This window comes from Pogona vitticeps, chromosome 2 (genome assembly GCF_051106095.1).
Source record: "Pogona vitticeps strain Pit_001003342236 chromosome 2, PviZW2.1, whole genome shotgun sequence".
Lineage (NCBI taxonomy): Eukaryota > Metazoa > Chordata > Lepidosauria > Squamata > Agamidae > Pogona > Pogona vitticeps.
This window is the reverse complement of record NC_135784.1, coordinates 107,907,932-107,920,810: the sequence shown is the minus strand read 5'-3', so window position 1 is coordinate 107,920,810 and position 12,879 is coordinate 107,907,932. Positions and strand designations below refer to the sequence as shown.

General features: G+C 43.2%; 1 protein-coding gene across 3 annotated transcripts in view; it reads right to left on the bottom strand.

The window, feature by feature from the left end:
- Positions 1 to 8,009: 8,009 nt before the first annotated feature.
- The window catches only part of SH3RF2 (SH3 domain containing ring finger 2), a 101,545-nt gene continuing 96,675 nt past the window's right edge, over positions 8,010 to 12,879 (bottom strand). For all 3 annotated transcript variants that reach the window (XM_020806436.3, XM_020806444.3, XM_078385771.1), the window contains exon 10: positions 8,010 to 11,837. In XM_020806436.3, coding sequence (XP_020662095.3) covers positions 11,577 to 11,837 — 261 coding nt within the window. In that variant the 3' untranslated portion in view covers positions 8,010 to 11,576. The remainder of the gene's footprint in view (positions 11,838 to 12,879) is intronic.

The following is a 12,879-nucleotide window of genomic DNA, read 5'->3' as shown; positions in this document are numbered from 1 at the left end:
GCTCTTTTAGAAAGTTTTCTGAACTTCAACCTCAGATGTTCTGAATTAATGCCAAATCGATTATAAACCATTTTTTTGAACTCTGAATAATCTTTACTGAGCTCAACTGGCATGTCAGCATACACATCAGCCATTTTTCCACTCAGGAGAGACCTCAAAATTATCATTTTCTCTGTTTCCCTCACAGAAAAATCAGCACAACTTCGTTCAAAGATTTTAAGGAAATTTTCAGGACAATCCCCCTGTTTATATGTAGGAAATTTCTTCAAATCTGACTTTGATAACTGGCTCCCCTCATTTTCCCTATTATTATTATTGTTCTGGTTCAGTAATTCCAATTTCCTAAGTTCAAAAGCCATCCTCTCTCTCTCCAATCTTTCTTCTCTTTCCATCTCCATTTTCTCTTTCTCTAGGGCAATTCTTTCCCTTTCTATTCTTTCCTCCTTTTCTAGCTGTTTCATTTGAAATTCATGTGCCTGGGCTAACTGAATTCTCCTCAGTTCTGGTAACTGTTCACCATTAGCTTCTTCCTGCACTGAGGCAACTCTTCCCTCACCATTAGACTCATCCCCAGACCAGTCTGACATTGCTTGGTCTCTTTGTTCACTCACTTCTGCCATTTGACTGCGCGTGAGAGGCATTTTAATCACACAGAAGGCTCTTTTCTATTTTCAAGCCTCTGTTTAAAACGTCACTTTTTTTTTTCTTTCCTGTGCTAAGGTCTGACACTCTCTAACAGGGTATACCAACAGATATGGCTAGGCTTGTTACTGTAGTCTCTAATGGCTTCTGCCCCTTCACTGGGCCTCTTGCCAGATTTAGAGCTACTTTAATTTTCTGCCCTTGGCTCTACTTCCAAAATCCACCACAGCTTCACCCTCTCTCAGGTTCTGCAGTTCACTAGAGAGATCCCAAATCTTCGCTGCCCTTGGTCTGTCTGTCCCTTCCGAGTTCTCCTAACTCTGGACTCTCAGACCAAGTCACAACAGCCTCCTACTTTGGGTCAATCTCCCTCACAAAATGGAAAATGGACCTTCTAGAGCTCATCAGTCAGTTCCCTCACTCTGAAGTTTAGGTGCCTCTCTACTAGATCTGCTCCCCCCTGGAGACAAATCCTAGAGAGTTACCCACACCCCACTTCAGGTGCTCCTAACTGAAATCCTTTTGCTCTGGTCACACTAGCCAAGGCTTTTCTGGGCAACTGGGCAACTGGACAACTCGTATCCCACACGCTGGCACCAGTTTTGTCGCGACTGCCACCTCCACCTACGTCACCACTAGAGATGACAGGCCACGAGCTTTCACACACACACACACACAGTACTTCGCTGCCACCAACCACACATAAACCTGACACCTCAGACTTATTGTGGATTTAAAATAAAAATGATGTTTTATTGATTACAAAAATAAGAAGGAAATCAATGAATAAAAGAATCACTTTATACTATATTTATCAGACCTTCACCCTGCACAGTTCTTAGTTACTAAACACACAGTTCCTTAATCACCTAACCTATACCTAACCCTGTCACTCTCTAATTCCCCAACCAACAACAACCCTCAACAACCTTTCCCTCCTTATATACACAAGCTCCACCCCTATAAGACCCACCTCCTGCCTTGCCATAGGCCAGGAAACTCCAGCCTTAGCCAAGACAGGCAGGTGACGTCATGGCACACGTCACAGAGGCATTCAAGAAGAAATTGGACAGGGGGTTGGACAATGGCCTTATCAGTCTTTCCAACTCAATTACAGTATTCTTTGATTCTATTATTCAAACCCTTATACTTCCAGTGAGAACGTCAAGATTGTCTTCTTTGGCCATTTCTTGGTCTATCACTCAGTGTTGCTCTAAGCTCACTGAGAATTTCCCTCTACTGTTTTCCTGCAGTCTTCTCAGTTGTTTCATTGCTCCCACTCCCTTAGTATACCATGGAGCCAGTGAGCTCAGTGAGGAAGATAAAAATCACTTCCCCATTCCTGGGGTGATATTAAATTACAAAAAAACATTATGAAGAATTAATATGGTGCTTGAGTCATGTGCCCCCCCCCCCCCTCTGCTAAACAGTCATTCTGGCTCTGCATTCTGGAATTCTGATTTTGGTCTTCCCTGATTTATGAGTGTAGGAGGCATCAGGTTTGGTTCAGGCAGGAGGGCAGAAGAGGTGGAGTTTTTATTTAAGATCCCCACCTCTTCTTCCTGCCCCTCCCAAATGATTAGTGGGTGTACTTTTACCACTTTATCATTCCTCTGTACCATAGATGCACCAGGTGTCTTATTAGTATTCCTTTTCTTTCTCTGCTAGAGAAGAAGACAGTCATTAAACAGGAAAGTGGGTGTATTTTGCAGCCTTTAAAAAAAGATCCATCGCTGTTACACGTGTCCACCCCCACTGTAAACTCCTCTCATCCATCTTGCTCTATTTTGGTTTTTCTAAGGAACCCATCACCATGGCATCAGAGCACTGAAGCAGCCTCCACCAGCAGCCTGCTTTAGATAGCTCGTGCCCTGGCTCAGAGGAGCTCCACGCTGCTCTACAAAAAGCATCAGATTCATCATCATCTTCCTTCCTCTCTTGCAGTTGTTACATTCATGTGACTCTATGTAAGCAATTCTTTTTATTTCTTTCCAACCTGATCCTGCTGCCATGGTGTCCTGTCAAAAGCAGCGAGTAAGAACATGTTCCAGGGCATGCCATTTCCAACTGGCAGTTCCTGGAGCGCATCCATCAATGTTTGGACACCCCGTTGAGTGTTTTAGCGCTAAACACTGGCCTTGGTCCCACAAAAGCTGTTTCCTCTCTGCAGAACCAAGAAAGTGACGCTGAAGAACAAACAGGAATATATTTCAGAAGCCTTCCATAACTGAACAGTGGCAGGATGATGCTGTGGCTCCCAGAACATCATCCTACCCCTGCTTCATAGTTATGGTCAACTTCAGCATGCCATTGACTCTCTTCTTAAAATAAAGTTTCAAAGCTCTGGCCTTCAAGGGCCTTTGTTTGGTGGCTGCCGAAAAAGGAGTTGAGGCACCGCCACATCTGGAGCTCCTCAGCTCCACCCTGACAGGCTTCACATCAAACGATCTACCAACACGCTCCACAATTCCTGTGGCTGCAGGTATGATAAGGGCCGTGCTGCAAGGAACCTGCAAAACAAGTCCCTGCAGAAGTGGTGAGCCAAGGGTGTCCAAAGCTGCAGTATAGATGCGCTCTTAGCTACCGGTTTCAGAGTGAAGCCGACTCCACTTATAAATATGTACACATTTCTGACACATAGGATCAGTCTGTTTCTGTATTATAGCCGAATGTGACATCGCTACAGAGGTAGGGGGGGAAAAGCTATCTGGAGGCGTTGCCAACCACATAGTTCCTACTTGAAAGGGGATTTCCTCTGGGCAGAAGTGGCAGCACAATTGTTTTTGTCGTCTTAATGTTATGTCTGAACTGGGACATTATACATTGTTGCTGGTAGAAATTGAAACTTAGGGCTTTTCCAGTTGGAGCATGTATACCTCCGTGTTTGGCTCCTGTCACTTGGAAATTCATGGAATTCATGAGTCATGCCATGAAGGTGGATCATCAAATACTTAACAGTTTCTCTGGTTCAGCATTTTACATCTGCTGAACTTGCAACTTGCTTGTGTTAAAAAAACAATGCCACTGTTATTCTGTACAGCTCCTATGTGCTTCCCTCCATGGCGTTGGCTGTTGCATCTTTAGCTCACTGGACATTAATGCTGAAATCCTTAAGAAGCACTTTAGCGCTATGCTTTGCCCCAGTGCAAAGTAGAACAGTAAAATGAAATAAAATAAAAACAAACCAAGGGCTTTGGAAGGGTGAAAAAGCCTTGGGAACTCAGGTAAAAACTAGTGCAAAGTGAGGTCAGAGAACGTCATTTGGATGTCAGAGGAAAATCTGGTAAGAATAGTGAAGATTTGGGGACAAATGCTCCACATAGAAGAGACCCTGGTGAATTATCTCTGCAAGGATGAACTTTGGCAGGTTGGTTGGTTGGTTGGTTTATTTATATCCCACCTATCTGGTCAATTACAGCAGGGGCAGGGAATATGTGGCTGTCTGGCTGTTCTTGGATTTAATTTGCAGTAGTTCTTGCCTTGCCAGATTAGCTAATAATAAGGAATGACAGGAGCTGATTCCAGCAACATCTGTAAGGCCACATCTTGCTCATCCCTGCTTGAAGTCTAAATATTTGGCCCAATAGCTACGTAGCATTTAGCACACCCATGGGACAGAAAAAAACACTTAACATGAAATTGGTGATTGTAAAGTATGCTTGTGGGGGGGGAGTGTTGTTGTTTCTCCTTGATATGCTTTGTTTTGTATTTTGATCTTTACTTTAGGAGCTTTGGTCCCCTGCAACCTTTATAGCTGTCCTTGGGAGCTCAAAAGTCTCTTCACACTTCTGAAAGCCAGGTTCCTCGGGGGCGTCTTTGAAATCCTTCATCAAGGCTGCTTAAGTTCTGTACATAGCAGGAGCTTAATGCATATTTCTATTTAGTTATCTCATTTAAACCCTTTAGAATGAACATCTTGCTCTAGGTGTGATTTCTAATATCCTTATCCTTTTCGGCCTGGTTTTTCTGAAGACATTGGGGGCAGTTGTTTGGTTGTGTGATCCACACAGTTCCACTCACAATGGTTAGAAGGCTTTTATAAGCTGTTTTCCCCTTGTCATCTTCCTTATATATTGCTAGTTTTTTCCATTACTCTAGAAGCAGCACTTAGTTTTGAAAAAAGATGCTGACTGAGCTGTGAATTTGGCAGTATGGTCAGTTACTCTTATTTATCCATTCGGCTTGTATGCCGCCCACACTCCGCAAGAGTCTACTCTTGTTCTGCCATAGCTGGTGCAACAGGCACAATGATTTTCCTAGACTTTCTGAAGGTAAGATTGAAGTCCAACCTAAGATGTTTTGCTGCCTGAGGCAAAAGAGCAAGATCATGCCCCCTCCCCATTCCATGCACAGGTGCTGGCTATACTAGCAAATTCAATACAGGTTATGGAAGAGTGTCCTTCAATACACCTGAAACCATCATGGTAGTTAAAGGGACCCAAGGACAAGTTGTGTGGCTGAGGGGAACAGACGTAGAATCTAGAAGGAACATCTGGGAAGCTGTTCTTGCCCTCCCCCAATACCATTTGAGGCAGTTGCACTCTTCTGATTAAGTGATAAGCATGATCCCCCCCCCCAGCCCCAAAAAGCTCACCATGTCTTTTTGTTTATTAAGGTACCAATTCTTGCCTCCTTTTCCTGGTTTATTCTGAAGCATAGAAAGTCTGGCCCTTGAAAAATGAAGTGAAACTAAATGAAACAAAACACAACAGAAAGAAAGCCCCTTGTTGTGGGAATTTCCAGCATCCTTCATGTGTATAGTCTTCCTTTCCCCCTTCTTCCTCTGATGCTGGTTCATCTACCGTCAGTGGTTATGTCACAGGTGCACTACTTACCTTCAGGTTGTCCTGGACTTCTGTGGACACGACCACAAACCCTTATACTCTACATCATTACTTTTCTGCTCTTCTCAGGACTGGAATTTACTTCAGTTTATCCGATATCTACTTCTAGTTGTTGATCTGTGTGGATCAAGAATTAGATCCTCCTCCTCCACTTACAGGATACTTCAAATAAGAAAAGTATGGCAGTGCTGCTGGTGCCTATGCAGGGTTGACCCTTTTTGAACAATTTAACATAACCAACCCTGTCACCCTGGCTTGGGCTGCAGCATTTAGCAGGAGATGATGTTGATGCCTAGGCCTTGAAAAGCGTCACCTGCTGATTCTGACATATTCAACCAAGACGTATAGCAGGCTGGGCCAGGTTGCGATTTGTAATCCACCAATAAAAGACCAATGTTCTGCTTGGCCCTTCCTCCAGGCTTTCCTCGAACATTAAGTTGTTGATATCTCAGCTTCCCTTCCATCATCTTGTTTGCCATCCTTTCATCATCCTTTTTATCATCTTCATAGCCATCTGTTTTAATTTATCCTACTAATTATTGTATCTGTTGAATGTTTGTATTATTTTATTTTTTTATCATGTTTTGATATTGTGTTGTTTGTCTTATTGTTAGCTGCCCAGAGTGGCCTGGCTGCCAGATGGTGCAGGGTATAAATCCAATAAATACATGTAATGTGGACAAACAGCATCTTCCTCCCTCTCACACTCTCACATTAGGGATAGTGATCATCATAATCCTCACACCGCATAGCTATACCCTAAACCAATTTCTCTCCTCCCCCCCCCCGCTCCATGTCACCTGCAAATCTGCTCTGGACAGCTGTCCAGTCCCCAGAAGCAGATTTGGATTGCATGGGGGGTGATGCTGGAGGAGGAGCAGTTCCCCCTTCCAAAATGGAAGCAGTGATCTTGCTAGCTATTGAATCTTGGTCTATGTAGTGCAATTTCTGAAAGGGTAGAAATGTTGATCCATCTACTGCTCTGTAACGCCACTCCCACTTTGGTTGCTGACAGCATATGGCCAGGTGAAAGAGTGTTGGAGAATAGCCAGATCTACCTGAGATGCCCATCCTCAAAACTGTAGGTACTCTTGGAGCCCTTGGTTCCCATGAGATGTTGTTGTTGTTGTTCAAAATTACCTGGCACAGTCAATCAAGGTCATAAACAGATTGACTGGTATTACACAACAGATACTACAACTCCCAGAAATCCTGGCCAGAACAGCTGGTGGTAAAGCCTTCTGGGAGTTTTAGTCCAAGAACATCTGGAGACCCAAGGCTAGGAACCACCGTTCTAAGCTATTTTGCACGGAAGGGGATGCCCTTAAGATAAGCTCCTGGCAGGTCTTCTACAAAATGGAAAGAATTCTTAGCTACCTCACTGCTGGTGAAGGCGAGATAACAGCAGAACCTAAAAAAGCTTTTGTTATTATTATGATACATTGAATACCCCAGCCAGTATGAGCACATGAAGGATTCTGGGAGCTGCCAGCCAGGAAATAAGTTTTCTAAGACTGGAGATAAGAAGTATAAAGTGCTGTGCAAATGACCAGTGCTGTTCAAATGGCAAAATAAACAGCCGTTAAACCGTTCTAGATGGTTTCTCCATGCTTCAGCTTAATCTACTTGTCTCTCCCCTCAGGGGAATGCTTGGTTTAGGACGGCAAGGCGTTTTTTTGCTTTTCTGTCTGCCACAGCCCAGCATGGAACAGCTGCTTCCGTTGGACTGGAAAGGTTTTTCTTTGTTTTCAGATGACTCCTCCTGGCGCATAATTACAGTACCATCGTGTAGGGTAAAAAGCTTTCCCTGTGCCAAAGCTCTAGCTGCTTAAAGGCAAGCCATCATAAGGGTGTCACGGTTTTGCATCAGGGCTGTCAGGCCTTTGGTCCATGGGCCCCTATCGGAGGTAGCCACGGCAACAGTAGAAAAAAGAAAAAAGATGACCCTTTGGCTCCATGAACCCCTTTCTCCTCTAGACCGCCAGCCAGCACTGGCTTTGAAAAACAAGCGTGTTAATACAGATGGATGAAAGGAGTTGTTTCAAAGCCTCTCAAATGCCACCCCTGCTTTTCTGTGTCGGTTTTGTCTGTTTTCCCAGCTGGCATCTATCTATCTACTTCTATTTGCTACGAACACAGCATTTGGCAGTGACTCCATCTGCATATGTTATGGTTGAGCAAGAGATATTTTGGGCTTCAGTAAGTCTCATGAATGTGTATGCACACGTATACGTGTAAGGTATAACTAGGCAAGACCCCAAGAGTTTATCTCCCTCCTTCCTAGATCCAGTTTCTGATTAGAGCTCAGTTATGTGATAAGATAGTCATGTGTGCCTTGAAAGATGCCTGCTTCTTTCTGCCTGATTATCTTCTGGTTCCAGCAAGAGTGCCTTTTTGTTCTTTATATATATATATATTTAAAACGGGTATGTTTGATATAGATTAGATATAGTCTGCTTCCAAATTATTTATTGACAATTGGGCCAAACTAATTATGATACATGTTGCACAATGGCTATTGGGGGGGGGCCTGGGGAGGAGAAATGAATAGAGTAAAGAGCAAGTAAAGTGTTGCTCCCATGTGGATTGGGACCCTGGTGGACCAATTGGTTTTTCACATTGTTTCCTCTCACTGTGGTCCTGATCCTGGTCCCTGCTTTCCCCTGCACTTGCTGTTTGCATTGAGTGCCGTGCTCTTGCTGTGCCATGGGATCATCCTTGCTTCTATAGCGGTTCTTGGACACAATTATAAGCATTCTACGGTTACGTCAGTGGTCAATGCTGTCATTGCACCCATGGGATCAGGTACGCATAGGAACACTGTAACAGTCCCTCTTTCCTGTAGGCTCCTCCCTTGACCCCAAATCCTGAAAACCTCTAAATACTGTTCTCCATGGCCAGGAAAGTGTCTGGAGCTGAAAGGGCTGCAGTAGGGGAAGAGCCTAAAATGTGAGCATTAAGTTAGATTTGAGCCATAGCATGCCAGTTTTGGCATGCCAGTTTTGATGAAAAATATGTCAGAGTAGCAATAATGATGTGCAAAGAAGGAAAAAAATCAGACAAAGTAGATCCAGACCATGATGAGGAAAAATATTATGTCAAAATATTCCCTAAGAGGGCTAAAAGGAGAAGTGGGAGTGTTTGGTGTCAGGGAAATTCCAAGAAGAGAGGGTTAATGCCTTTCCTCCTATATTATAATTCAATACTGTATAATGTTACGTTATAATCTATTTATGCTGCCTTTCAGATCCAAAGAGGATCACAGATTTGGACATGGCCCAATCTCGCTGGATGCCCATGGATGTCTCTTGTAACTTAAACTACTTGAAAATGTTTTGAAGACAAGACAGCATAATCTCACATATGCCACCATAACTCTTTGGAATGTTAAAATGTGAGGCCTGCCTCTACTATTTAGATGAGTTTACTACTATCAAGTAACACGTTGCTTCAGACAGTGTCATGGTGGGGAAGGCAGGGAGGATATAGGACGGAAGGACTTGGTACCTGAATAATGCAGCAGGACATCCAGAACATTGTCCTTAGAGGAGAAGATGGGACATTAGGGTTACTCTTCAGGTAGCAAGTTGTCCAGAGTCAGCTGTGACAAATATGCTTGTCATCGTCTCCCTTTGTTTCTGGCATCTCTGATGCCACCTGTATAGTTCTCTACATAGCAAAGAATGCCATGGGCCATTTTCTACATCTGATTCTCTGAATATGTGTACATTACTGCCCTGCCCTACAAAACACACCTGCTTACAGAAATCATGCAGGAAATGCCCTTGAATCTGATGCCAGTTAATAAGAATAATCAGTTCAACTTATTCTTTTGTTCTGCCTTTGAAGAATTCCATACTTTGCCAACGCCCGCCTGCTCCATATGCACAGGAGAGATTTCTGTATGCCTGACTTCAGAACACAATGGTGAGAGAGCACAATTCTGCAAAGGCCAGGGAAGAGTTGGCTTTGACTATCATATAGGGATTGATGTGGACCCCAAAGGCAGGTGACTCAGGTGGACAAAAATTACATTTTGCTAGAAATTACAATGAAACTGTGGTTGGTGCAAGCCAGTAGACAGTTTTATACACTGTTTGCACTTGGTTCCAAAAGAAAATGCTTTCCTCAGCTGCTGTCCAAATGCTGTATGCTAGTAGCAAACATCCACAGTGTCAGTTCCACTTTGTGCTATCATCCAAGAACGCTGGCTCCAAATGTACACACTGAAATGACACAGCAGGAGTCATGGCAAAATCTCATGCTCCCCCCCTCCCACTTTGGCTGGAATGCATGGGTTTTGAACCAGCTATGGGAACAAAACTAAATACAGTTCTATCCTAGAGAATTATTCAGTCACAGCTGGGCTGATATGATATAGCATTCTGATTTTGCTTATTGCTGAGGTGAAGTAACCAGAGAGAAAGAGAGGGCCAGTTGTGTAAGCAAGCGATGAGGCCTGCTGAAGAGAAGCAGACAAGATGGAAGAAAAGGAGGACCTTCTTCAGGTGAGACTGACTGGTCGTTACCTGGCACCATGTAGATCAGGCAAAACATCCTAATTGTTAGAGTAGTATAGCAAATGGAACCAATTACCTCGAGAGGGGGTGGGCACATAATCTTTGAAGTGTGTTCCTGCATCGAGCAGGGGGCTGGACTTGATGCCTCATAGGCCACTTCCAACTTCACTGTTCTATGATTCTATGATTCTAGCAGAACTCTATCTTGTACATGTTTCCACAAAAAAACATCTCAAGGAAGTCAATGAAACTTGCTGCTGAGTTTATAGGATTGTGCCTCTAGCCAGCCATTCTCAACTTTCTTTTGGCCACAGCCATAAACGCAATATGAAAGAAATATAAGCCAAATCAGAATTCTGTAAGTCGCATAGTGAACCTTATAAGCTGGTGTGTGAAGCATTATTTCCAGTCTTTGGCCCCTTTCAAATGTGCCAGGCCCCCTAGGAGGCCATATGGCCCCCATTGAGAATGGCCGCCCTAGACTGTGAACTTGTTCAAGTATGTCACCAATGTGTGTGTGGGTTTTTTGGTGGGCTGGGTTGGCAGGAGTGATGAGGAGTTTGTCCTGTCCTCAAGTACAGTCATTGTTTACTGAAATATACCAGAATCTAGTTCGGAGCAGATTGCTCATGCAACAACCATCATTGTAAGGAGCTTACATAACCTGGCCAGTTGTACTGTAATGAGAATCTCCACTTACGTAAGGGTGACACTTGCCCAAATACAGAATCCTGTCTTACTGTGCCAGCTTGTGCCTTCTGCTGCTACTGCTGAGCTGGACTCCAGTGATGAAATTGCAGGGTTGCTAGAAATGCTTGGTCCACCGTCTCTAATTATTTCACTTAGCCAGTGGACAAGAAAGAGGATAAAAAATAAATAGCTGGGGAGAGAATGCAGTTACATTTCATAGTTTCGATGGATGGATCATTTTAAAGCTGGGAAACATTTAGTATTACGAAAATATGAATTCCCATCTCAATTATACATTAATTCCAAAGTCTTTAAAAAGCAAATGGAGAAGTTAAGGGCCATTTGATAACTCAACCAGGGAAGTGGGAAAGAAAATGGGCTCTTTCGTCCAATATAAAACTAAGCATTACAAGGAAGACCAAAGAATCCTGCCTTTTTCTGACATGTGTTTCCCAGTTCTAGCTGTTTTGTATAGCAATGAAACTTGCTTATAGCAATCTGGCATCTGAATAGCTCTCCATACTAACAATCTCTTATCTTCTCTTCCTCTGCAAGGGGATTAACGTTACACTGCCACTGTGGGTAGTCTTTGCAATTGGAGAGCAATACTTGTCCACGGCCCACATTTGCAGTTCAAGTTGTAGACCTAAGCCACACAAAATAAGACCTTTCCAGAAAACATGGGATATGTGGTGTCCAGTAATAATCAGTGTAGTGCAGAGTCCTCAAAGAGGCCTAGCTTCTCTGTGAGATATAAACTTAAAAACTAAAATAAAATAAAATTGGCAGCATGTACCTGAGATCTATGTTGTCCTGTTGTTGTTTCCTTAAAAAGAAACAATGACACCGAATGTCCAAAGTGATGCAATTTAACAAGAACTCAGCTATTATACTTCTTTTTGGTGGGAAAGGTCATGTGACCCACCTGGCCAGGAAGGTCCAGTGATGATGTTTTGGAATGTGGCATCCTTTTTTGATGAACTGGACTTGAAATAATAAGGTGGGAGGAGAAGGCTGACATTTCGGGCTGCATTGCTTCTGTAACCCCTCCTTGCTCAGGTTGACTAATGAGTGAAGATAGAGAGTCATGTCTCTTGGAGGGGGGTGGGCTGTAGTTCTGGAATCTCACTGTTTTCACTTGCTGAAATGGAACAGAAACCAGGAGTTAGGTTTTCTCTGAAAAGAGGCAAAGGATACCTGACAAAGAAAAGTTATTTCAGTGTGAGACGTTCTCTGGTAATGTCTTATAAGATAAGGCACATTGCCCTTCCCTCCTGTGGAAAAGGGCAAACTGTTAAACATGACAGAGATTTTTTGGAATAATAATCCTGGTTATATGCATTAAATTGGGTTTGCTTTGTATGAAGCCCTCATGTCTGTAATATCTGTCATTTGAGTATATTATAAAGCCAGCATTCAAGTCATCTTTGGTCTTCCCACAGTCTGAAAAAATACCCTGTCCATTTTCAGTTTATTTGAGAGGGCCATTGAAGTCAACTCATATTTTATTTTCAAATTTTCAGACAGTAGTTGGAAAGCTTTTCTAACTACCTGTCCCCAGTATTCCACTCCATTCTAGAATGTATCCACAAATGGCATAAGCATTTTTGTTGTGCCAGATACTGTCTATGGGTAGCAGCTTCTCAATCAGAAAGTGATAAAGCATTATCCTTCCAAAGGCATATTTTCAAAGTCTTTGTTCTGCCCAATCAACTTGCAAATGAATCCCATGCTTACCTCCCAATGATCATTAACTAAACAGAAGACAGCTTGTGTTTCTAAGCATGAGTGACCTACGATGCTGCATGCTTGGAAAAACATATACTTTAACTCTGAAAGGAATGTTGCTTCAAACGGTGAAGCTGCTCTTCCACCTGCTTCTGCCCTGAACAGTCATGGAAACATCAGGTAGTTCCCATTTCAGATCATCAACCCACTGGAGTTCTACCCCGGGGAACATTATCATCGTTCAGAGTTGTGGTAACCAGCACCTGGCCCCATTGTCCTTAACCTCTCCACTGAGTTGAGAGCTTTGTAGGAAACTTCTATAGAGCGCTTGTTTGCATGTAAGCATCGTTGGGAACCCTGACTTACATGGTTCTAACTGGAGAAATGGGATGTGAACAGAAATGCTTGTAGACTTCCCAAGTTGAACCAAAGCCTGGAAAGTCAATTTTAAAATG